This window comes from Sminthopsis crassicaudata, chromosome 5, assembly GCF_048593235.1.
Source record: "Sminthopsis crassicaudata isolate SCR6 chromosome 5, ASM4859323v1, whole genome shotgun sequence".
Classification (NCBI taxonomy): domain Eukaryota; kingdom Metazoa; phylum Chordata; class Mammalia; order Dasyuromorphia; family Dasyuridae; genus Sminthopsis; species Sminthopsis crassicaudata.
The window spans coordinates 184,620,738-184,647,320 of record NC_133621.1 but is presented as its reverse complement, the minus strand read 5'-3'; the positions used below and the strand labels follow the sequence as shown (position 1 = coordinate 184,647,320).

General features: G+C 36.3%; 1 protein-coding gene across 2 annotated transcripts in view; it reads right to left on the bottom strand.

The window, feature by feature from the left end:
• Nucleotides 1–245: 245 nt before the first annotated feature.
• Nucleotides 246–26,583, bottom strand: part of A2M (alpha-2-macroglobulin) — a 74,478-nt gene continuing 48,140 nt past the window's right edge. For both annotated transcript variants that reach the window (XM_074268976.1, XM_074268977.1), the window contains exons 19-36: nucleotides 25,924–26,152; nucleotides 22,853–22,979; nucleotides 22,388–22,509; nucleotides 20,144–20,195; nucleotides 18,573–18,656; nucleotides 17,638–17,814; nucleotides 17,273–17,348; nucleotides 14,348–14,504; nucleotides 13,628–13,702; nucleotides 12,770–12,950; nucleotides 11,864–12,090; nucleotides 7,567–7,785; nucleotides 7,240–7,367; nucleotides 6,770–6,860; nucleotides 6,179–6,247; nucleotides 4,924–5,026; nucleotides 774–815; nucleotides 246–397 (exon numbers count right to left, since the gene is read on the bottom strand). In XM_074268976.1, coding sequence (XP_074125077.1) covers nucleotides 375–397; nucleotides 774–815; nucleotides 4,924–5,026; nucleotides 6,179–6,247; nucleotides 6,770–6,860; nucleotides 7,240–7,367; nucleotides 7,567–7,785; nucleotides 11,864–12,090; nucleotides 12,770–12,950; nucleotides 13,628–13,702; nucleotides 14,348–14,504; nucleotides 17,273–17,348; nucleotides 17,638–17,814; nucleotides 18,573–18,656; nucleotides 20,144–20,195; nucleotides 22,388–22,509; nucleotides 22,853–22,979; nucleotides 25,924–26,152 — 2,182 coding nt within the window. In that variant the 3' untranslated portion in view covers nucleotides 246–374. The remainder of the gene's footprint in view (nucleotides 398–773; nucleotides 816–4,923; nucleotides 5,027–6,178; nucleotides 6,248–6,769; nucleotides 6,861–7,239; nucleotides 7,368–7,566; nucleotides 7,786–11,863; nucleotides 12,091–12,769; nucleotides 12,951–13,627; nucleotides 13,703–14,347; nucleotides 14,505–17,272; nucleotides 17,349–17,637; nucleotides 17,815–18,572; nucleotides 18,657–20,143; nucleotides 20,196–22,387; nucleotides 22,510–22,852; nucleotides 22,980–25,923; nucleotides 26,153–26,583) is intronic.

Below are 26,583 nucleotides of genomic sequence, written 5' to 3'. Positions count from 1 at the left end.
AGCCCCCAATCCCCTTGATATGGGAAGGGATAACAGTAAATGTTTGAGAGAGGTAGAATTTGAACTCAGGTCTTCCTAGCTTTCACCTAGCTGCCTAACCATTTTCATTATTCTCTAAGGGCAAAGAGTATTGTTACATTATTCTTGTATTTCTCCTCACCCTCTCCCAGTGTAGTTCTGGACACACATTTGGCCCTTAATATAGTGTTGGTACAAGAATAAAAAAAAAATAAGACCAATCACAGTTACTGACTCTATACACACATTTATTCAACAAGATTTTTTTGTTTTTGTCTTTGCTGAAAAAGCAATATTTTCTGGGTTAAGAGAGTTTGGAAACCAAAGCTTCTAAGTCTTGTGCTTGGACGTAGATCTTAAGCATTTTCTTCATTTTCATCTGTGAAGAGAAGAGAGAAATAAAAAATTCTTCCCTAAAGTTTCCAAACAATCAAGTAATTTCCTCAGTTAGATCTTAGGAGAAGAAAGCTGTTAGCATGCCTACAGCATGCACACAGAGAAGTGTGACTCAGAGATATTTGCCACATAAAAAGTATGCAGCTTGGTGGAGGAGGGGGATAAATCACTATAATCAGAGACACCTGGTCAGACTTAGACACTCTCTCTTTCTCCAGCCAGCTCCACCTGTGCATATGGAAGGAGTGGGCTGCTGCTTATGAAAGAGACTTAAATGCTAAAGGAGAGAGTGGATAAAAGAGTTAAAAAGAACAAGAGTATAAACTACAAACATCTGGATAAAACCTTTAGTTTCTCACCTGTGCTGCAGGGAGCACGGTACTCAGAAACACCATATTCATCTGAAAGAAACAAAAATGGTGAGGGTGAGAGAGAGGAGGATGGGAGACTAGAGACCATATCTTAAATATTTAATTTGCTTTGTGATGGGAAAAATGTAAAGTGACCTCACTATATTAGAGAGGAAATAATGTTCATTAAACCACTAAGCAACAGAAAAAATTAACAATACCTTCCTCTCCTTGGAAGCACCTCGAAACTTTCCTCTAAATTTGGCTAAATTTAAGTTACTTAGGCTTGGAGTCAGGAAGGCCTGAGCTCAAATTCCACTTCAGATACTTATTGGCTGTGTGACTTTTAGCACGCTGTTTACCTCAGTTTCCTCAAATGTAAAATGGCAATAATAATAGTATCAATCTTCCAGGATTGTTGTAAGGATAAAATGAGATAATATTTATCTCTAGGTTGAACTATGTTTAGCTAAAATGAATTAGAATACATAATATATATGTAATATTATAGATACTACATATAATGCAATATACATGATATTATTATATAACTATATATAATGTTAATATTATATATATAATTAGAATAGTAATTATCACCATGATAGTAAGCATGGACAGGATTAGGCTGGCACTTAACAGTAAATACTCAGATCTAGCATACATGTGACAACAAAGTGGTAGCAGAATAAGATTGTTCAAGCCAATTTAAGCCCATAATCCAGCAAACTTGGTATCCTGCAGAGGCAAAGATAATGGGAAATCCAGGGAGAGAGAAAGGTAGGGTGTCCCATGGCTGAGTCAGGACACCGTCATTATGTTCTACATAACCCCAGAGAACAGAAATAATAACAATGGGTAGAAATAATAAGTGGACAGATTTTGGCTTGAATAGAAAAAAAATTCAAACTATTAATTTTGTATAAAAAGGGAACAAGCTGTTTCAGTAAGTAATGAGTCCTTTGTCACTGTGCAGAAGCTAGATGAAATATTCCATGTGATTTTGATGCCAGATTTTTAAAAAAATGCAATTTTCTTCAATCACACAAGTCTTGTGACTTCCCCAGACAGATCTATATCTACATCTCCTTTGAATCCATGGAATATATGAATCCAAAGAATATATCCTTTTTGTACCATGTAGTGAGGTTATGAATTATTTGGATTGGTGGCATCTATTCAAAATATTCCTTTTAAATTTTTTAATGGGCCAGCGTTGTCTGGGCAAAGCAATCCTGACAACTGTTTGTCCGGTTCTAGGGCTGTTTATAGGTTGAATTCCTAAGAGGTCAGTTTGAATTTTTATTGTGGAGATTTTCCATCTGCCAGTCCATGAAAGACTAAAGACTTCTGATGGATTATTTTAGCCACCAGATCAGACCTTGCTAGTAATTTGGCACTTGTGAAACTTTTATCACCTTCAGTGATGTTGTTCAGTCAGAAGTTTTTGTTGTTCAGTCATCTTCCAGGCATGTCTGACACTGTGATTTGAGATTTTCTTGGCAAAAAATACTGATATGATTTGCCATTTCCTTCTTCAGCTCATTTTACAGATGAACAAACTGAGGCAACGGGATTAAGTGGCTTTTCCAGGAGCCATACAGCCAGTGAGTATCTAAGGTTGGCTTTGAACTCAGGAAGGCGAATCTTCCTAGCACTACCTCACTGGGGTGCCATCCTGGGGTGTCACATAGCTTTCCTATTTCCCTAAATGCTCTACTATACTCATCCAGTCTGGGCTCCTTCAAAATAACCTGTCAGGAGTTGCTGGTAGCAATGACTTGGTTTTGGATCGTTATACTAACCCCCCTATTTTTCTAAACAAGTGCACATGACAGCCATTTGTTCTATTTCAACATATTGTTGGTTGAATTCCAAAAGTATTTCTGTAGGTTTGGAGCCCATGAATCATGCTCTAAAAATGTAAATTCTCTGTCTTCCTCTTTTTCAGTGTGGAAGTCTTCATCCTCCTAGACCTGTCTTGCAACGATGGGCCTTATGGTTTATTATACAAGCAGTTAGGTAGTGCAATAGATAAGAGTGCTGGACCTGGAGTCAGGAAGACCTGACCTTAGACCCAAGAGTAGAACTATGCTTTAGATATATCAGTCTGGCCTTTATATAAAGGATGGATTAGAGAGGAAGTGAGACTGGAAGAAAGGAAATGCATTTATTTATTAAAATTATTAAATTATTTTATAAATTATAAATTATTAACATTTATAATATTTATTATATTATTTTAAAAATGTATTTACTAACTAGGTTCCAGGGACTTAACAAATATTATTTCATCTGATCCTCACAAACACCCTGGAAGGGAGGTATTTTTATTATCCTCCTTTTACAGGTGAGGAAACTGAGGTAAAAAAAATAAAAGTGGTTTGCCAGGTATCCCACAGCTAGTAAATGTCTGAAGTCACATTTGAATTCAGGTTTTCTTGACCCCAGGCCCAGCACTTTAATCACTGTGCCATCTAGAGTCCTGACCAGGGGTGGGGAGATTAATTATGAGACTATTGAAATAGTCCAAGTGAGAGAAGGTTTTTAACTAAGTTAATTGCCATGTCAATAGAGAAAAGGCAACCAATGAAGGAGGAGAAATCAGTAAGACTTGGCCATTTATTAGATATGAAGGCATGGGAACATGGAAAAGTCTTGGATGATGCTTAAGAGTCAGCCTGGGTGACTAGAAAGATTACAATTTTATTTTAATTTAATACACATTTATTAAGAGTTAGCTATATGCCAGGCAGGTGCCTAAGTAGTTTAGAATTTTCCCTGTGGCCCTTTTTGCACAGTGGCACTTGCAGCCAGTACCCTTTCTTTGCACTTAATCATCATGCATTTTAATTAGCTGATCTAACTTTTGGGACTTGGGATGCCCAGTACCTCTAGGACCTAAGGGCATGGCATATAACAAGCACCAAGTGTATGCTGAATTTATGGCCTGTGGTTAACATTTGTTTTAAGATGTACAAAGTTCTTTGCTTTCAAATAACCCTATAGAACATCCTATGAGGTGGGGAGGGCAACTATCATTACCATTTTACAGCAGAGAAAACTCTATCAGAAAAATCGAGTGACTAGGAAACGCCCAAGCCTGCCTCCAAAACCATGTGTCCCCACTCCAAGTCCAGTGTTCTCTGCATGAGAATGCTGCCTTTTGGAATTTCTTGTAAAATCATAGGATTCCAGAATTTAGAGCAGGAAGGAATCTCCGAGGTCTCAAGTCCAATTCCTGAGGAAATTGGGGTCCAAAGGGTTGGAAATATGGATGGACCAAGAAGAAATCAGGAAGTGGTGAGGGGAACTAGGAGAAAAATTTACAAACTAAAAGCAATGATTTAAGGATGAACAACTTTGTTTTGTTTTGGCTTTTTTTTTTTTTTTTTTGAGACAATTGGGATTAAGTGACCTATTCAGGGTCACACAGCTAGTAAGTATTCAGTATCTGAAGCTGGATTTGAACAGGGCGGGCGCTCTATCCACTGTACCAACTAGCTGTCCCTGGGATGAACAATTTTGAAAGACTTGAGAAATTTGATCAAAACAATGACTGTAAAGGATTCACGACTGAATATGCTGCCCAACTCCTGATAGAAAATAGAAACAGATACAGAGAATATCTGAATATCATCCTCCTGATGGACTCAGAATACAGACTGGGACATTTTTTGAGACATGGACCATGTGTAAATTTGTTTTGTTTGGCTTGTCATATTTGTAAAAGGAGTTTGTTTTTCTTGCTTTCTTAATTCAGGGGGAAGAATAGAAAGAGAGAGGAGAGGAAGAGATAAGGCAGATTTTTGTTTGAAAAAATAACATATTTTTTATTGCTATTTTTTTTCCTTTTTGATCTGATTTTTCTTGTGCATCATGATAAATGTGGAAATATGTTTACAAGAATTCCATATGTTTAACCTATATCAAATTATTTGTTCTCTAGGGAAAAGAGGAGGAAGAGAAGGAGGGAGAAAAATTTGGAACACAAGGTTTTATAACGGTGAATGTTGAAAATTATCTTTGCATGTATTTTGAAAAAAATTTAAAATGATAAAAAAATCTAATTCTCTAGACAAAAAAAGATATAAAGAAAAAGTGATCATAGAGGTAGAAAGTTTAGTTTCTTTAGTGTTTTTAGGTCACACTCACTTACCTGTTTCATAGTAATCATAGATTTTCACCACAGCTGGCTTTAGGTCTCTTACTGGAATATCTTGGGTCACAGTGAAGGAAAAGGACAATGTCTGATTGGTCATCTAGAAGGGAAAACAGGCATAAGTTAACAACAAGCAATGAAACCCTCTTTCCCATGTTTTAGGCAAGATTATCCTTCCTCACTCTTAAATTTTTTTTGGGGGGGGTTACTTTATTTTGTTGTACAGAAAAATGAGAATGAAGAAATAATAAAGAGAAGAGGTAAAGAGAATAAAGAGATACCAAGCTGGGATCATTGTTAATTTGAGAGTTCAGCTTCAACCTGGTTGACTGTCCTTATGTGGCCCTATATATATGTACAAGATAAAATGGGTAATAAAATAGGATTTCAAACCATTATACTCCTTGTAGTATGTTCTTTTCAATAAATGAGAAATTCCTCAAGCCATCTTCTGATTGAATAATGATGATAATAGCTGACATTTATACACACACACACACACACACACACACACACACAGAGATCCCCAAGTATAACTTCTTACTTGTACAAATCAAGAAAGTAAAATCCTGACAGGTTAAGAGATTTCAGATTACAATTAAAGTATTAGATATTGCAGGTATTGCCTTCAATTACTTTCTTATTCTCCCAGAGTATCCAGAATAGGGATGATCAATAATCTCTGTTGACTTATTAACTTTACTGTGTTCACGTGACAGCAAACCTTGAGCTAAAAATGTGAAAAGCGTCAATTATCTAAGCATTTCTAAATGTCATAATATCTGGAATTGTATGAAAAAAGACAATAACGTGATGAGAGTGATTTTTGTTTAGCTTGTATAATCTGTCTTGTTTGCTTTAAAGTCACAAAAAACATCTAGACAAATAAATGTGGTTTTTTTCTCATATGGATATTTCAGAATGGGGAACAAAGTCATATTGACTAACCTCTCTCTTGACTTCCCTTTTTCTTTGGTATTCTTAAAATGATTCATATAACTAAGAAGCCATTGGCCATTCTAGGAAAACTACCCTAATAAAAACTGTCACAAGAAAATCAAATATCCTAATTTTAATACAAATCATTTTTCTGTAGACCTTAGAGAAATTTGAAATGTTATAAAAGAGGAGAAAATATCCTCAGTTTTAATATAGGTTATAGCAGAACATTCTCAAGTTAAACTAGAACAGATTTGATTTTTCTTATTTAAAGAGACTGTCCATCCTTAAAGTAAGGATGAAGGATACTCACCTTTTCCACATAAAGCAAGACATGATTGCTGCTTACTTCGGTTTTACTCAGGATACCAGATTTTACAAGCTGAGAAAAATGGGAGACATCACAACTGTTATTAAGTAGATGAAATCCCTGGAGACCACTAGGAAAATTAAGCAAAGAGTGAGAGTTGGATTCCTAAAAGAGGCTAGTGATGGGATCTAAAATGGGTTTTACATGTATAACATATATTGGATTGCAGAGGAGGGGGTGGGGAAGGAGGGAAAAATCTGAAACACAAGGCTCTACAAGGATCAATGTTGAAAAATTATCCATGCAAATGTTTTGAAAATAAAAAGCTTAAAAAAAAACTAAAAGTAAATAAAACAAAATGGGTTTTATAGATTAGAATTATGCTACAAAAAGAATAAAAAGAAGAAAAGATAAAATGTGTTCTTTTTTTCTTGTAGCCCTCACTATAATAAGCACAGTGCTGAACACAAATAATCCTAGGTTTTTAGAATCATTGTAGATTTAGATTCATAGTGATTTTCACTGTGTTTGGACAAGGATATAATTTTAGGATGGGTCCCCAGATACAGTTTACTGTGTTTAAAGTGTACCTACCGCCTTCACGGTTGGTTTTAGAGGGATGAAACCTGATACCATCTTCACATCAATAATCACCATGTTGGAGGCAGGACGACTTCCTTCATAACTATAGATGCATTGATGAAAGGTATTAGGATCTATAATTATTTCCCAATTTTTGGGGGCCTAATTCAAATTCTGCTTCCTTCTGAAGTCTTTAGCAAACCACCCTCACACAACAGGCTTTTCCTTTTCTGCATCATTAAAAGCTTATGAAAAGAAACATCCCTTTCCCTCTCAGAAAATTTAAATTGAAAACTATGAGTTATCATAGTACAGAGTAGGGGCAAAGGTAGATTCAGTACTGTTCACATTTGAGAACACACTGTTTTTCCAATAAGTTTAATTCAAGAGCTTCCTTTCTAGGTTCATGGCATGTGATATTTTTGGTTTAATGAGGTAGTGGAGAGCTCTAAGAGTAAAAAGGTAAAGACAGAAGGTTTTACCTGGCATTAAATGAGATCTGGAAAGTTTTATGGACTTTTGCAGAATCACAGGTTGAAGGAATGGTCTGCACTAATAGGTGAAATGGAGATTCCATTTTCTGTACCTGGACATTGTATTTCAGGGATGTCTGTAGAACATTGAGAATAGGGTTAGTTTCTCAATTAATAAAAATTTTATATAAATTATAAAAAATAAATTATAAAAATGAAATAAATATGTATTTCATTATCACCTTCCATCAGCTCTTTTCATGACTTTCCATAAGGGGAATGAGCAGATCTCACAGGTAAAGTTGATTCTCCCCACCCTACTCCTAGGAATCTCACCTTAAGGTACACACATCCTTCCCCTTTCACTCCTGCTTTGTACACTCCAGGGACCGCTGGTAATGAGACTTGCTGCAGTAGTAAGCGGTTGGTAGAGTCCACTTGAAAGTTTTCAGAAAAGTCTTCAGAAGACTTGATAGTCACCACTGCAGGTGCCCCAAGTTTACTGTAAGTGACCGTTCCATATTGGGACAGGGCTTGGAGTGCAACTACTGTGTCCTAGAAGAGAGAAATGTGGGAGTCTTTAGTAAACATTTGGAGGAAAGGATGCCAGAGCCCCAGGATAGCTTTAGGTTATTTGCACTACTGAACATTGATTCTTGAATATCTTCTAAAATATAGCCAGATTTGTAGTTCACATACTTATCTCTAGATTGAATTTCCCTGGAAGAATTTTTTTTGGTTTGTTTTAACTTTATTTATTTGCTTACTTATCTTATGCATTAAAAACTGTGATAAGGGATATGTTTCTAGTAATCTTTATTTTCCTTTTTCTGCCATTTTTTATCTAACTCCCATCCCCTATGTAGTATGACACTCTTTTCTCGTCCTCCCATAAGTCCCCATACATGCATTGCCTTTTTATCCTATAGCTAATGCTAAAAAAAAAAAAAAATCCATAAAACAAAACAAAACAAAAAAGACCAAAAAGATACATAGAAGCAAACAGAATGATTTTGGAATTTGTTGTCAAAAAGCAAATTTGTTTGGGGCCTGGATCTGTGAGTGCACTGTCATTGGGAACTCTTTGTGAGGAAATTTTCACTCCCAATTGTTAAGGGACAGGTCAATTCTCCAAGAGCCTCCACAGCTGTGTATCATAGCATCTGAAGGAGTTGCAGGGCAGCCTTTGCTGACACAGGTGTTTCAGACTGGGAATGAGATAAATTGGAGGCAGAGGGAAGAGGAGAGAGGTCAGAGAACAGCAACTGCCTCTCAGTTTCCTTGTATCATAAGAGGAGATCCATTCTGGGTTGGATCTCCAGCAGCCACTGTCAGGTGGCTCCTGTGTATTCCAACACCCAATGAGTACCTGCAATTTATAATCTAAGAGAGTGATTTAGGCCATTGAAAGTTAAATGATTTATCCAGTCACATAGCAATGGGTATCAGAGGTCTACCTCTTGATCTGCCTCTGAGAGCAGTCATTCTGTTATGCTTACTCAAAATTAATATGTACATTTTACAAGCACATTACAAATAATTTAGAATCTAAAATAATATATTTTGAATTGTATTTATTTTTATTAATGACTTTTGAATTTGGAATAATATTTTTTTTAAAGCTGGTGAGAGACAAATTAAGTGCTATGTTTCCTATGAAGGAAAGATAATTATGGAATTCTGTCTATGGATCTAATTACAACCTCTAAGTCACTTCATCAAAAATTGTGTTTTTAAAAAACCAATGAAGGATGATTGTACTTAGAGAAAAATCACAAGGATAGTGTATGTGCTTTTGTAGGGATCATGGGAATGGAATTTGATGGATGACACTAATGTCAAACACACATTTAAATAGATCTCATATTGGCTTAGAGAACCACAAATTAATATTATCTGTGTTGTATTATATCTTATTTATTTTGTTAAATATTTCCAAATTGTATTTTAATCTGGTTCAGGCTATATTCAGGAGTTTTGCTTGCCTCCTATAGGCTGTTTGTTAGTTAAGATTCCTGATTCAGGTCTGTTCTCAACTCTCTCAGAAGAGAATCTGACCTCAACACTTCATGGGAAAAAGTGATGGGAAAAAGTGAGGTCATTGACTCTGTGTTCCTTTTCTCTCTTTCCTTATCTCATATCACTTAGGCATCTTCATTCATTCTTTATTATCTCAGATAAAGATAATAAGATTATATCTCCCATCTTCTTGATCCCATTCTTCTCCAGCAGACTGCCCTCACTATTTTTCCATTCTTTCTCTCTTTTCTTCAATTTATCTGAATTGCCTAGCTCCTTCCCTGCTGCCAAAAATATATATCTTGTCTCCCTTATATTTAAAAAAATCTCACTTGATCCTACCATCTCTGCTAGTTATTGTCTTATGTGTCTCCTCCTCTTTGAGGCTAAATTCCTTCATTTTTTCTTTTCTTACTTTCTTTGAAATTCTGCAAGCATGATATTTGTAGAAATATGTATAGAAGAATTGCACATCAATGGATTACTTGCCATTTAGAGGAGTGGATGGGGGAAGGGAGGGAAAATTTTTTTTGTAAGGGCGAATGTTGAAAATTATGTATGTACGTATTTTGAAAATAAAAGGCTTTAATTAAAAAAAAAAAAAAATAAAAACCTCTGCAATCTGCTTTTAGACTTCATCATTTACCTGAAACTGTTTTCTCCAAAGTTAACAAGGTCATTACAAGTTAATGGTCAAGTAATTTCTGTATTAACCTTCCTTTTTGACCTCTCTATATCATCTTATGACCTCTCTATATCATCTTATTTCCTTCTCTTCCTTAATTACTTTTTTCTCTGGTTCTCCTAACACTGTAATCTTCTAATTCTTCATTCTGTCCAATAGATCTTTCTCAATCTTCTTTGCTTGGGTCTTCTTATTCATATTATCGCATTTGATTACATCATGAGCTTCTATTGGGTTCAATGATTTTACTGATGATTCTCAGATATAAATATCTAATCTAGCTATTCATTTGAACTATAGTCCCCTTTACTAACTAGATATTTCAAACTCTATGCCCCATAGGTATCTCAAATTCAGTAATATCAACAGAGAATTCATTCTTTTCTCCAAAATTCTCCCCTCTTCCCAACTTTCCTATTACTATTAAAGGTATCACCTTGATTCCTCATTCAAATTCACTCCACATATCCAAATAAATTGCAAAATACTGCATTTCTTCCTCCACATCTCACATGCATTACATCTGCTCTCCACTTATACAACCATACTCTAGACTACACTTTCCTCATCTCTTGTCTGGACTATTATTGTAATAATCTTCCAATTAATATTCTTACCTCAAGTTTTTTCAACTCCTCTCCATTTTTTTCTCAGCTGCCAAGTGATGTTTCTAAAACACGTCTGACCATGTCATCCCTCTCTCCTACTCAATAAATCTCAATGACTCCCTATTACCTCCAAGATCAAAGTCCTTTGTTTGACAAATGTCAAATGTCTGTGACATTTTTTCATAATCTTATCTCTTCCTACTTGTAGGACTTTTCACACCTATATACAAAGAATAGCAAGAAAGCTGTTTTGTGTCTTTTGGGGGGCTGTCCCTCTGACTTCCTTCAAAATGCAAATAAAATATTACTTTCTGCAGGAAATTTTCCCCAGTCCTCCAGCTATTAATGCCTTCCTTCTGAATCTACTCTCTATATTTTGAAGGCCCATGATGTACCAAACTTTCCCAGCCTTCTATTTGCTACATTTATAACCTATATCAAATTGTTTACTACTTCAGGGAGCATGGATGAGAGGAGAAAGAGAATTTGGAACTCAATTTTAAAAAATGAATGTTAAAAATTGTTTTTACGTATGATTGGGAAAAGTAAAATATTTTTTAAAAGTTAAAAAAAGAATTTGAGATTTTTGAGTTTTTCCATTAAGAAAGGGAGAGTTTCCTTCTCTAAATTCTTCATGATTTGTCATTTCATTTCTAGAGGAAACTACGCTTGGGATTCTTGAAAGTATTCATCCTAGGCCATGGTGACATGAAATCATTTATTAAGTTATAAGGAAATAATTATATAGGAGCATTATGGGACAGGGAGGAGATCACCATGTGGGTTTTGATCAGTTTCTCTTTTTTCCCTTAAAACTTTTTATCACCATTCTTGGCTCCTCTCAACAATGCAGGGATTCAAGGCAATTCCAATAGACTTGGGATGGAAAATGCTAAGTGCATCAAGAGAGAGAACTATGGAGATGGAAAGTGGATTGAAGCATAGTGTTTTCACCTTTGTGTTTGTTTGTTTGGTTTTTTTTTTTTCATTTTTCTTTTTTCTTTTTGCACAACATGACAAGTATGGAAATATGTTTAAAAAGGATTGCACACATTTAACCTATATCAGATTGTCTGCTGTCCTAGGGAGGCGAATAGTAAAGAAGGAAGGGAAAACAATTTGAATCACAAACTTATACAAATTAAAAACTATCTTCATATGTATTTGAAAAAATAAAATACCATTAAAAAAAAACCTTTTTATCACCAAAATGTCAATAGAAATATTCTTCTCATTTCATTTTGTTTCCACCATCTCCCTTCTTCTAATTGTTTCCCCTTTGCTACCTGATTTGAGAACTGTGTTTAAGGCTGCCCCACACCTGAGTAGAAGAGAATCCTCCATGAGGATTCTGCTGCTTGGAGAGCCAATCCACAATTTCAGCAGCCATTGAGAGGTCTTCAGCTGATGGGGTGGGAAAGCCAGTGAGGTATGCAAGGAGCGCGTAGGAAGTCATCTCCACTTCAGCAGAAGGAGCCAGGACATGATAGGAGTAGGGTTCCTTTGGCACCTGGGGTCTTGTTGGGCGCTGCCAGTGGACCGACTTGTCTTTGGGTAAGAATAGAGAAGGAATTGATATCTATTAGTGTTTAATAAGAAGCAACTACATAATTAAGCTAATTAATTAGAGCCCACTCAGACTGCAGTATGATTCTAGCTTCAGCTATAATAATCAGCTCTTATGTGGTATTACTTTTTTGTTTTGTGTCCAGACTCTGTAGAAGAGGCAGCCAAGAGCCAGTCTATCCATGGTGGATAGAGAGCCTGGGTTCAAGTTTAATCTTGGACATGTGCCAGCTGTGCGACCCTGGATAAATCACTTAATTTCTGTAGATGCTAGGTAACTGTGAGATTATAAATTTCAAAGAAGAGACCAACCTGAATTGCTTTTTATCAGTTCTTTTCTACACTGATGCAATTATGGTCGAAATAAAGTAAAATGATCCTAGCATATGGGATTGTAATAATGTGATTTGGCTGCTTTGTGATTTCTACTGATCCTTCCCATTGTACAAAACGAGAGGTCAGGGAAAGTTTTACTGTTAGAACTCTGATCTTAACATGTGTGCATTGGGTAAGTAGTCCTATTTATCTGAGAGATCCTAAAGAAAGGCTGAGGGTTTGAACCCATAGCCGAGAAGCTCCTTCTTCTTTCCAGTAGGAACAGGGAATTAATGGGAGAAAAAAAGTAGGAATTATGATTAAAGTTCCCAAAAGAGCCTTTCACCTTTCTTCACAGCTTCTTTTTCCAATTCCAATAACACCTCTTTTCTTTTGTCTTGATTTCCTGCTAGGGCAAAGGCATAGGCCAACAAAGCTTTGGTGTAGACATCGTTCCCAGGGCCCCCATTTTGTTGCACCTTCCAGGCTGATTCCAGGCAGAAAAGAGCATTCCGGACAACAGGGTGCTATAAGAAAGAGTGAAGAGAGGTCTTAAAATACAGGGTCTGAGGCTTAACGCTTCCTAACTGTGTGACCCTGGGCAAGTCATTTAATCCCAATTGCCTTAATAAAATAAAATAAAATTTAAATTTAAATTAAAGAAATACAGACTCTGAGGATAAAAACAGGGGAAGAAGAGGACTAAAGCTTGACATGGGCCACATTGAATAGGGGATGATTCAAAAAAGAACTGAACACTTTTAAAAATGTATTATTTAATAATTCATATATGAATGTGTCAAAACTAATTTGAAAAGGAAGCAAATTAAGAATAATTTGTTGCATACCATCATTCATATGTATTACGAATTAATACATTTTTGAAAATCTTAAATCCTTTTAAAAATGGCCTTATATAATACTACTTGTTTTCAGCACTAGGTTTAGGTCAGAAACTTTATTCATTTTCTATGAGCAAGTTGTTCATCTTTGAATAAACTATGGTTACAGGGATTTGCAAACATTGTAATTGGGGGGTGGGGGTGGTAATCAATTTAACCCATTCTTCTCCCCTCAAATCCTACAGTTCTATCCAAAATACTGCTATTTGGGCCTTCAGTGAGGTGGGATATTGTTGCTCATTCATTTTTGTGGAAGTAACTGAGTAAAATGGAATATCTCGGGGTGACGAAGGGTTACATACACTGACAGGAAGAGGTATCTCCAGCAAAGCGATGGTGATGTAGGCAGACAGTGTCAGCTCATTTTCTACCCCACCCTGTAAGAGGAAAAAGAGAAGAATTTAGCTTTCAGATGTCCCAGAAGATGCCTTCTTTCCCCTTAAATAGCGCCACCTTGTCTCCTACTATCTCATAGAAGGTCTCACTATCTAGATATACCTGTACCAGACTCAAATTTCCATTCATTTCTCTCCTGCTGAGCGATGAATAAAAAAAGCATTCATTTAGTCTTTATGTTTCAAGCACTGTGCTAATTATTGTGGGTCCTAGTCCCAAAAAAGAGCAAGGAGAAGGACTTCCGCCTTCGAGTCTGCCGCTGCTGACCATGGTCAGTTCCCTCTCATTTCGCCTAGCAGTCCCATGTTCTTTCTTCAGTCCCCTTTGATAGGAGCCACCACTAATAATTAGAGCCCCCGACATAGCATTCCCTCGTATAAATTATATACGCTTTTGACTACTACCACCATCATTTCTACTTCTACTTGCATCTTCAACAACTGAAGCAGGCTCTGGAACTGGATGAACAGTTTACCCTCTAGCAGGAGACCTTGCCCATGATGGAGCATCAGTAGATCTAGCTATTTTTTCACTTCACTTAGCAGGAGTATCTTCTATCCTTGGGGCTATAAGACCAGGGGGACTTCAACCTTCCATTCATTCCTGGGCCCCGGGGAGCACATCACCTTAAGAGCATTGTTCAGCAGTGAGCCAGAGCTCCGGAAACAGCCATTATCTTTCTGTTTCTGCGACAGCCAAAAGAGGGCTTGGTTGATATGAGCTTCGTCTATGTAGATGTATGGCCGAGACTGCGCAAAGGACTTGATCACAAAAGCAGTCAGCCTGGTCAGGGAAAGAAATGGCAGAGGGCTGAGGGCTGAAGTTCTGAGAAGACAATTCCATCATCTTTTTCTAGGTCTAGACTCCAAATGCTCCCATTATGTTCAAAAGAACCAGCTACAGTGGAGCTTAAAATAGGATTTCATGTTGGAGTTTCTTCTCTATCCCATCTCTATTCCTCCTCCATTAGCCTAAAATTAACCATAATTGAATTTTTTTTTGGGGGGGGGGCTTTGCTGAGGTAGTTGGGGGTAAGTGACTCGCCCAGGGTCACACAGCTAGGAAGTGTTAAGTGTCTGAGAGCAGAATTGAACTCAGTCCTCCTGACTTTCAGGTCTGGTGTTCCATCCACTACACCACCTAGCTGCCCCCATAATTGAATTTTTATTTTATTTTATTTTATTTTGTTTTTTTCATGCATTTTCCATTTTATTTGTATTTCCTGACAGAAAAATCATATTTATTTGAAACCAATATGAAAAAACTAGCAGCATAATTGAATTTTTAAAAACAATTTATGAAAGATCTACTACATGTGAGATGCTGCGTTGAGGAGAGACTAATGTAAATGATCTTTGCCCCAAAGGAATTTCCATTCTGTGAGGTCATACAACATGTACAGAGAAGTAAATGTAGGGTAATTTGAGGATGGAAAGGGCATATACAATTGGAGGAATGGGGAGGGGGGATTGAGTGGGAATCAAGAAAGAAGTTCTGAAGGATGATAAAGTTTCTGAAAGGGAGAGAAGAGAAGGAAGTTTTTCCTGGCTCTCCATGTCTAGAACGCTCTCCTTCCTCATAGCTGCCTTCCTTCGAGTCTCAGAGTCCCATTTTATTCCCTCTGAGACTTAATCTTTATGGGATAAACTGAGTTATCCCATACAGGAAATTATCTTGTTTGAACACAAGTGTTCTCATATTGTCTCCTCCATTAAAAATGTGAGCTCAGAGCAAGGACTATTGGAGAGTATTTTGTTTCTGTATTTTTCTTTTTTGTATCCCCAGTATTTAGCTTAGTGCCTAGAACATAGTAGACATTTAATAAAGACTTGTTGATTTGACTTAAGTTCCTGTCAAGAGATAATCTTCCACTTCTGACTGGGTTTCATCTTCCCTCTGATTCATTCTGTGAATTCTATCTTTGTTTCCAGGTTCTTTTTTTTATGGATATGAAGGCCCTGAGCTTTTATTTTTTTCCTAAGCTATTAAAAGAAATTTTTGCTGTCAAAATTACTAATTTGACAATTTTATCTTTTTATATATATATTTTCAGGGTAAAAAACTATTTCAATTATGGTATGAGTTCCATATAGTATGATCTCTTCCAATACTTACCAACCTCAAAAATTTTAAACTCTTTTCTCCCTTCCTGTTGCTATCCCCTTATCCCATTATTTTCTGTTTCTTTTTCTATCTTTCTACTTATTTTGTAAAATCATAGAATCCTAGAGTGATAGGATAAGCACACAATGCTTAGTCATTTTTCACTTGAAGACCTCTAGTGGCAGAGAATTCACTACCTATCAGGGTATAGCTTTTCTGTCCATAGCTTTTCTGGACAACTCTAATTATTAGGAAATTATGTCATGTTAAATTGAAATATTCTTCTCTAATTTCTGTCCATTTGGTTCTAGCTCCATGGGCCAAGCATAATATTCTTGGTCAAGAACAATTTTTCACTTAAAACAAATTGGTAAGATATTCCCTCTAACAACTGATGTTTTTCTAGATTGAGCTCCTAGCATTTTTAGATGATAGACAACAATGCCTACAGTAGGGGTTTAAACTATGGTCTAAGGCCAAATTCTGTTCTGTGAACTAAGAATGGTTTTTATGTTTTTTAAAATCCTGAGCTAAGGAGGATTTTTACATTTTAAAATATAAAACTGTTTTAAAGTCTTAAAGTTACTCTGAGTTTGGCTTTAGCTTTGGGCTATAATTTCCCTCTTCTCAAATTAGAGCAATAATAGAAATTCACAGTTGGAAGAAGTCTTGGGTCATCAAGTATACTTTATATCTGAATGGGAATCTTCTTGAATAGATTCTCAGAAGTGGCAATTCAGCCTTTGATTAAAGAATTCCTTTGATGGGAAACTCATTACCCTATCAGTCTATTTCACTTGTGGACCCCCATTGCAGTTAAGAAACTTTTTTCCTGATACCAACTTAAAATCTATCTCACTGCAACTTTTATCTGTTGGTCTAGTTCTGCCTTTTGGAATAATGTAAAATTTACCTAAACCCTCTCCTACAGACTTTCAAATAATTGAAGACAGTTATCATACCAATCTATCCCAAATTTCCTTTTCTCCAGGATTATCATCACCCATTTCCTTCACCTAATTCTGACATGGTTTTGAATCCCCTCACTAGTGATCAGAGGTGGTCATTATCCTCTGGACATGCTCCAGCTTATGTCAATGTGCTTCCTAAAACAAGGGGGTTCAAGTAAACATAATAATTCAGATGTGGAAAAGTTAGGGAAATTTGCCATGGACTATATTGGCTTTATTCTGGATACTATACTTCTATTTCTGTAGTCTAAAATTGCATAAAATTTTTTAGCTGACATCTTTCAGAGTGAATCATGTTGAACTTGCAGTTCACTAAATTGGGTTCTTTTTCATAGGAATTGTTTTAAAATTCCATTTATTTAATTATTTAATTAATGTATAACCCACAATTACTCAATTAATAATCCGGCAATGACTGAACCTAGTTATCATGTTATCATGGGACTGGGAATGATAATGGATAGCAAAACACCTTACCAGGTATTACCCTCACTGCGGCGAAAGGTGCTATAGGAGCCATCTGCGTGCTTAAAGTTTAGTTGCCTCTGGTAACCTAAAACAGAATGTTTAATCATATTCATCATCAGAAATATTTTATGGTGATCCAGGCTCTTTGTTAGTGTGGACCACGCCAAAAAGGGCACTAAAGTGCATAAAAATAATAACTAAATCTATAAAACAGGATCCCCCAAGAGTGTAAAAGATTCTAGTTCCAAAAAAATCTTACATGACAAGGAAAGATTGCCACAATGCCAGCTGTTTTCCAGGGAGTTGCTAACTCAAATATATTTGTGAAGGGAATAGCTAAGACCACCGGGTGCAATTTCCTTCCCTTATCTTACCTGTTTGGAGGAATCCAATTGCCTTGGACTTGATCTCTGGGGTTAGCTGGTTGGTTTCATTCAGATAATTCAGGACATAAACGTTGGGAGCAAACCGGGCCATATTCTGCTCTCCACAGCCATAGGGCATCTTGAGGAGATTTTGTGTGTCTCTCACAGCAGATCCAAGGATGTCACCTGGTAAGTAAATGAGATGAGAAATAAGAGCCTCGAAATAAGAATATCTATCAAAGACAAATAACTTATCTTTAAAAATTACAACTGAAAAAATGACTTACAAATAGTAGGAAGTAAAAGTTGAGAGAATTTAGGGAGGGGATGAGTCTAAGGAAAGTTAAAAGAGTGAGATAAATGAGAGAGATGTAATAGTGTGGAATTAGTCCATGATTAATGATGCTGTCAAGGCTGATGGTAATTCTCCATGGAGAATTTCAGAAAAACTAGAGGTGAGGTGGGAACAAGATATATCAGCTCTAAAAACTTACCAAGAGAATGCAAACAAAAAAATTGGAATTTTCCTAGTCTAGCTCAACATCTTTTCTATTGACCAGATACAGAATCCCTGATACTTCAGTTTTTGTTGTCGACTGGTTATCTTTGGACTTGATTTTGCTGCTAGTTTTGAATCAGACTGCTTTTTATATTTAGTTCTTCCTACAGGCACACTAAGCATCATGATTGGCATTCTTGACTACCAACACCAACTTTGGTTTTACCTCTGACTATTGAACTCTATTTGTGGTTATGGTGCTTTCCCCCCAATCCCACTTCAAACCCACACTCTTCACTGGAACATCTCCACTAAAATCTCTTCCCTACTCTCCATCACCATAAGAGGCCTTTGGTGGGCAACCAACAAAAGCTATATAGGCAGGGCAAGACATGAGGAAGAAGAAAATGAAGGAGTATGGATGAAAGAGAAATGGCTCACTCACCCAGAACTGAGAAATAGGCTCTGGCTGATCCTTCCACAACATTTGGTGGGAGTTTCAGGGATATTTGTTCAGATAGCTCAGCATCTTGGGAAATAAGTAAATCAGATATAAGGAAGAAAACTTCTTATTGATATGTATATCTGTACCTGAGGAGAACCATGATCAGGGGCTGGAACACTAGTCATTCATAAGTCTTAATGATATTGATAAAATTGTAGAATATGAGTCTTGAAATGAGCCTATGATTCTATTCTCAAAGGCAGCTAGGTGGTATGGTCAATAGAACATTGGACCTGGAGTCAAAAAGATATGAATTCAAAGTCTGCCTCTCTTATTAGCATGGAGAAGTTGCTTAAACTGTCTACCTACCTCAGTTTTGTCATCTGAAAAAATAAAGAAAATAATGGCACCCATCTTTCAGCATTGTTGTAAAAGGCTTTGCAAACTTTAAAACACTATATTTTAAATACTACTGATATAGTATTGATATAATATTGAATACTATTGATAATATTTTCCCACTACTACTTCAATCTTTCTAAATTTAATAATCTTTGAGAGGTAGAAAATTTATCTCATATATCACATTTTCTTTAGGCTCACTCTGCAATCTAAAGCCTATGTTAACTTTTTGAAAATTGCAACAGAAAAGAATTAAGGTTAGTGTGCCATCTGTATTAGGAAAGATCATCTACCCTAATTCCCCTATTCTGTTATGTTAAATATTTACTAATACCAAAATACTTGTTTTAAAATAGAAAACTATCAAGGAAATGAGAAATAATAGTGAGTATTTTTAGTTGTGTCCAACTCTTCAAACCCCATTTGGCATTTACTCTGCAGACCTACCAGGAGTGATTTGCATTTCTTTCTCCATTCATTTTACAAATGAGGAAACTGAGGCAAATAAGGTTAAATGACTTGATCAGGGTCCCAAATCTAGTAAATGTCTCAGGAAGATGAGTCTTCCTGCTTCCAAGCCAAGTACCCTACCCACTGTGCCACCCAGCTGCCTGAAATAAGAATTGGAAGGGTAATAACTCATATTTATAAGAATATGTTAAGATTTCCCAATCTTTTAAGACCACAATTCTGTGAGGTTTATAGTGTAAATATTATTATTTGCATTAGATTTAACATTATACATAGCGCATATCATTACATAATATATTTGCACGTAAATTATCTTATCTTAACATGCATTCAAAACAAGTTGCATCAGTGAAAAACTTATGCTCAAAGATGGCAATGATTTATCTCATAAAAATCAGAGCCAGGATTCAAGCATAGACCTCTTGATCCAAAGTCAGCACACTTTCCCCCACCATTTGTCATTAGTGTTTCAGACCCTTTTCCATTGACTAATATAGCAACATGTCTATAGAGGTCACAGAGCAAATACTAATAGCACTGATGGTGGATATTCTGATAACTTGTTCTGAAGGATAGTTAAGAACAAACTTGAATTACCTTTCCTTATGAGATTTGGATAAGATGATGACTTTTTATATTGTCCCACCCAAATCATCCCCCTTCTCTCAAAGTCACTGTAATGCTCTTTTGGCTCTTACTTTTTGGACAAAGCACAGAGTTGAAAGCCTCCTCCTTTTCGATCCCTTCAGGCTGCAGGATGAGAAAAAAAAAAAGAAAGGAATGAGATTTCAATGAAGAAAAAATATGACAGTGATATAAAGGCGAGAACTTCTGCTTGTTACAGTACTCATCAGTTGGTCAACTATTCCTATTAGATCCTGGTTACTGGTTGGTTGCCTATTGCCTCCAGGATCAAATAAAAAATTCCTCTGTGTGACTTTTAGAGCCCCTATAACATGACCCCCTCCTTATCTTTCTAGTTTTCTTACACCTCACACCTCCCAGCTCATTCCCACATGTTCTTTGATTCAGGGACATTGATCTCCTTGCCATTCCTTAGACAAGATGTTCCAAATCCTGACTTCAGGAATTTTCACCAGCTGTCCTCCGTCCCAGGAAAGATCTCCTTTCTAATCTCTTTTTCCTAGCTTTCACTCAATTTGGATACTATTCCTCTCATACTAAAGCAAACAGAGTTTAAATAACTTGCCCAGTCACATATCTAGTAAGTATTTAAGGTTGGGTTTGAACTCATATTGCTGCACTCTATCCACTGCAGCACTTAATTGCCCAAATCTGAAACCCAAAGGTTAAAAAAAAGAAGAAAACAAACGAACAAACAAACAAAAAACTTTACCAACTTTACAAATGAGGGGAGGTTTTTTTTTTTAAATATTTTAATAGCTTTTTATTTTCAAAATACATGCAAAGATAGTTTTCAACATTCACCCTTGCAAAACCTTGAGTTCCAAATTTTTCTTCCTTCCTTCTCCCCACCTTCTGCCCTAAAGAGCAAGTAATCCAATATAGATTAAACATATGCAATTCTTCTATACATATTTTAAGGAGAGGGTTTTTTTGTTTGTTTGTTTTTTAATGGAAATGTTAGTATATTGTTTGGAAAACCTTTTTTTTTTTTTTTTCTTTCAAATCAATATTGTCTGAATGATATGACTAGAAATTAGCTACCTCAGAGATACTCCCAAGGAAGCCAGATGGTTGCAGGGAATGCTTGGATCCCACCCAGGTCTTAGGTACACTTACATCTCAATGGATTTGGTTGCCTAGGAACTGCCCTCTCTACATAATAGCTTAACTGATACATGCAGTTGCTGAAGGTACTCTTCTTAGAACTCCAATAAACCTTGCAGGGACTGCAAAGGGAATTTTTTTCAGTTTTCTTCCCCTACCAAATGACCAAATAAATTTCTTTCTAAAACGATTTCAAGATTTTGGGACTCATTCACATGACTAACAATTGTGGTGAATGGTGATGAGCTATCCCTACTGATCCCCTAGAGAAAACTTGAAATTTCCCCAAGACCATGGAGGCTGAACAATGGCAATGTCCATATTTGTACTTACTGTTAATGGTTATTGTGACTACATGAGAAAAACAATAACAACCTAGTCCTAAGCTGTGAATAGTTCCTGTAATTTTAAGTACTCTGATTTACAACCCCTGAAACTTTTGAAAATTGATCCCTCTATCCACGAGATATTGGGAAAAGTTGTCACTAGTCTGGCCCCTACCCTTCCTTAAAGGAATCCTATCAAGGCCTAGATGAGTCAGGTAGGGAGGATGACAATATTTGGGATATTTCAACAGGTAAGGAGAGGAAATGCACAGAAGTATTTTTCAGGTGTAGAAAAACAATATGAAAAGAAGTATTTGGAGGCCGGAAAGAATAGAGCTTGACCACAAGTATGATGAGTAATACAGGCTAAATAGAAGGTAGAATACTGCCTGATGGTGAAAGTTCTTAAATGCTAGGCTAAAGAATCTGAACTTCACTTACACAAGATACAGAAAATCATAGAAGGGATCTGAGCAATGAGATGACCAGATCTATATAACTGAGAAGATTATTCAGGGAAGGAATCTATTACAATGACCCAAGTGAGCAATCATAAAAGCTTGTTCTAGAAATATAATTATGAAAAAAGAGAAGAGAAAGATTTCCTGTACCTATAATAAATGAGTGAATAGCAAAGGTATTGTGATAGATGGAACTTGACAATCAAGTAGATGGAGGAGGTGAGCAAGAGAGAGAGTGCAAAGGTAATACCACCTGATTTGTCTAAGTTCTTGGCTGGGCTAATTAGAACTGAGACTGAAATCATTATCACTTCTTAAAGGCTAAGTGCATTAGCAAAGGATTTGTGGCCATCTTGATGCTTTCCCTGGAATGCAACATAACCAACAGGGATATGCTACTTACCTCGACTAACAAATCTTTGACGACCGTATCCTTCCTTCCAGCCTCAGGAACCTTAACCTCCTCATTATGACACAGTTCCTGAGATTCCACTGCCTCTGCACTTGTAGTGAAAGTGATCTTTCCTTAAAAAAGAAAGAAAGAAATGAGCATATTTCTTATCCCCCCATATCCTCTAATTCCCAAAGTTCTCTGCCTTGGGATAAGTTACCAGAGCATGATAAGACCCCTGTTATTATTATTAATACCAACAACTCAATACAAAGCCCTTTCCCTCCAAGAACATAGGTACTATAAGTACTATAATCCCATTTTGTAAATGATAAAACTGGGACTAGAAGTAGTAAAAAAAACCTTGTTAACATGCTGTCTCCCCCCATTAGATTGTGAGTTCTTGGAGAACAGCAACTGGTTTTTGCCCCAATGTTTAGCAATGTTGATTGAGCAATAGGAGGTTGAATCACTTACCTAATGATTTGGGAGTCACAACCCATGAAAATGTTTGATGTTGATTTCCACAGATACAGTGAGATGCATCAACTTTTTCCTTGGGAACAGCCGAGAACTTGGCAGAGTCTTTCAGTAGTACTTTAACCTGACAACCAAAGGTGGACATACAGAAGAAATCAGAGCATCAAAAACATAGAAGAATAGTCAGACTTTTAGGTCTAGGCCAAATGAAATCCCTGGGAGGGATTAGAGTTGAAGAAAGTTTGAGGGATTAGTTAGGTTTAGGAATTCATAAGACTGCAAAGAATATAAATAATTGGATCATATTAAATAATTTGTTCTTATGTCTCTTGGGACTTTTATACCATGCTTCAGATATGTTCATGCTTTAGAACTTTCCTCCACTCTTATGGCACTCTTATCCTCTTCTCTCATCCTCTTCTGGATAAATTCATCTTGGAATTTACATTTTTGAGGAAGGTTTCCAGACTAGGCACCCTCCATTCTTTTCTCAACTTTGTTTCTGACTCTCCAGACTTTACACTATTCCCTGACTTGGATCCCTTCCTCCTCTCTTTTTCAGGTCTGTTTTAGAATATAAGCTTTAAATTCTATCTATCTATCTATCCATCAATTCATCCATCCATCTATCTATCCACACATCCATTTATCTATCTATCTAATATCTATCCATCTACCCACCTTTCTATCTGTCCATAGACCCATCTATCTATATATCCATTAATCCATCCATCCACTCATCTAACCATCCATCTATTTATCTATGTATCTATCTATCTATCCATCCATCTATTCTCTATATAAGATGGGGATTGTCTTCCTTTGTATTTATATCCTCAGTGCCTAGAATCGTGCCTGGCCCTTAATAAATGCTCATTGACTGACTGAATTAGACAACCTGCTTTACTGAAATAAATTCAAGTTACAGGAAAATTATAAAATATCATATTAAGATATCCTGAGTTTTGTGTTGATTTTATTAGTATTTATGGCACACAACATAAAAAATTATATGTCAGAAAATTATAGTCAAAGAAGATTAAGATCAGTGATTCAGAAACCAAGCTGTAACTTAGGCCTTGAGAAACAGTGTGCTTAATGTTTAGCAAATCATCTTAGAAATCAGGTGGTCTTGACCCCTACTATATGCTGACTGTATGGCCTGAGATAAGAAATTTCCTTCTCAGTGCCCCAGTTATCTCTCTTTGGATAATTGATATGCATTGATGGAGAGATTTTCCTAGTTGACATTCCCTATAAAACAGTGAAATTACAGCTCTGATTTTCTTAAAAATACACAATAGTTAGTATTTACATAGTAGCACCTTAAGGTCTGCCTAGCACTTTACATATGTTATATCATTAGATTCTTATACATCCACTCACTGAAGAGGTTCCCATAATTATTTCCATTTTACAGATAAGGAACTGAAGTTGAGAAAGTGGAAATGACTTGCATATAGCCACAAAACTTGTAAGTGCCTAAATCAAGGTTTGAAATCAGACATTCTTAATATGGAAACATGGATATATGTAATATCATATTGTTGCCCATTTAATGCCTGGGGGAAGGGCTGGAGAGAGAATTCAGAACTCAGAATTTTAAAAAATGAATGCTAAGAAGTATATAAATCAATAATAAAAGCTACAGGGATAAAAGAAAGAAACCAGGCTTTTTTGCTTCCAAGTTCAGAGCTCCAATTACATATCCCTCTGGGCATCTTTATCAAAACAATTGCAAAAATATCTTTCAGCACATCTCTTTGTCAATATCAGTTATTGTAGGTTACCTTCTCCTTTTCTTTCCTGAATCTATCCAGGAGAAAAGAAACAAACTAGATGTATCATTTAAAGCACTGAACCTAAAGTCAGGAAGATCTGAGTTCAAATGCTGTCTAAAAGATTCTCTATGTGATTCTGGGCAATTTTCACAGCTTATAAAGCCAACAGAGAAAAAAGATAGAAAGATATAGAAAAATAAACAAACAAGTAAATAGACATAGAAAAATAAGCAAATAAGTAAATAAACAAGTAGATAAAGGATATAGAAAAATAAACAAGCAAGTAAATAAATAGATAAGTAAATAGATATAGAAAAATAAACAAGCAAATAAATATGAAAGTAAATAGATATAGAAAAATAAAAAAAGTAAATAGATAGATATGGGAAAATAAACAATAATAGATAATGCTATTTGTCTCAGTTTCCCTAACTATAAAATGACATAATAATAGCACCAACCTCTCAGGGTTGTTGTGAGGATAAAATGAGCATAATGAGGATAAAATGTGAGGATAAAAAAAACACTTTTAAAGTGCTTTGTAAAACATAAAGCTTACATTATATAGATATATAAGCACTGAAATTGACAACCTCACCATTAAAGAGAATTGTGCTTGTGAGAGAATATCCCTGCTTTGGCCTATATTGCCAGAATAGAGTACAATATGGATATATTGTAGAATAGAATAGAATGGTAACGCCTGCCCAGAAAGAAAACTCTTAAGGCTTCCTTCTTTGCCTTTTTATATAAATTTTATTATAAATTATACTAAAAGACAGTGTTTTAAAGCCTCTTTGAGTTTCTTATGGCACAAAGACAGCCATTTGTCAATAATGAGAGGCAAAAGGGAACTTCAGAAAGAGACATTGGCTAAGAGTATTCTGTAAATATATAATCAGAAGGTCTAAGTAGAGAAACTATTTGGGACTGCAACAGGATTCTATACATTTATATAGAGTTTGAGGTTTAATATTTGTTCATTTAAAAGTATATACTTTGTTTTCCTATTTCAAAAAATATCTTTGGGGTTATTGTGGAGCTTTTGAGTAGGGAGTTGTGTCAGGAGATATATAGAAAATTTCCCAAAACACATCTGTGCCCTTCATGATTGGATAATCTCTGATAGATAGTTAGCCACTTATCAATATTTTGGGAATCCCATATGCACCTTACATTGGAGCATCACAATGCTGCCTTGATAAGTTTCCAGGTTTCCAGGTTAGACAGTTTAGGCCATTGTTCAATTCCTCCCCATCCTCCCATTGCCCTGGAGACGGCTCTTACCCGGATGCAGTGAGCCATGTAGTTGAAGACGGTGGCCTTGAAGTTGAAGGCCTCTCCCCGAACCACAGAATAGGGTAGGGTGTAAGAAAGAAAGAAAGGCTTGAAGGCTATGAGAGAGGTTGGGGGGGAGAGACCAAGCCCCGTGTTTTCTGAAAGGCAAAATGCGCCAGCTTTCCATTTAGTGATGGTGTCAGGAACTTTCACCACCACTTCAGCTTCCCCTTCGGAGCTAGAGAGATAATGGAGACAAGATTACCAGATTACTAGAGAAATTTAATTTTACACCTTCTCTCAATCTAAATCTCCATGTTGCTTAGTCCTTACATCTGGAAATCTAATTTTGTGATTAATGATCATTCTTAAATTATTCTCTGGAAAACACGGTCCCATTGGAGGAAAAGTCTACAGCTCAGGACCAAACTTGGGGATCCTGACACAGCTGATTCTATACTTGCTCTCAGTGTGTCAGTCACAGCAGAGCTCCTGAATTGTGTGGTAAGATGTGGTCACTGGGTAGCAGAGTGATCACACCCAGGAGAAACAGGCAAATCCAACCACCTTAACTGGAACAACATGCTGAACAAGGGCTAAGAGGGACAGCCCCTGACTTGGATGATGGGAATATTTTACAAGGGATGCAGCAGCTGGATTCAGAGAGAC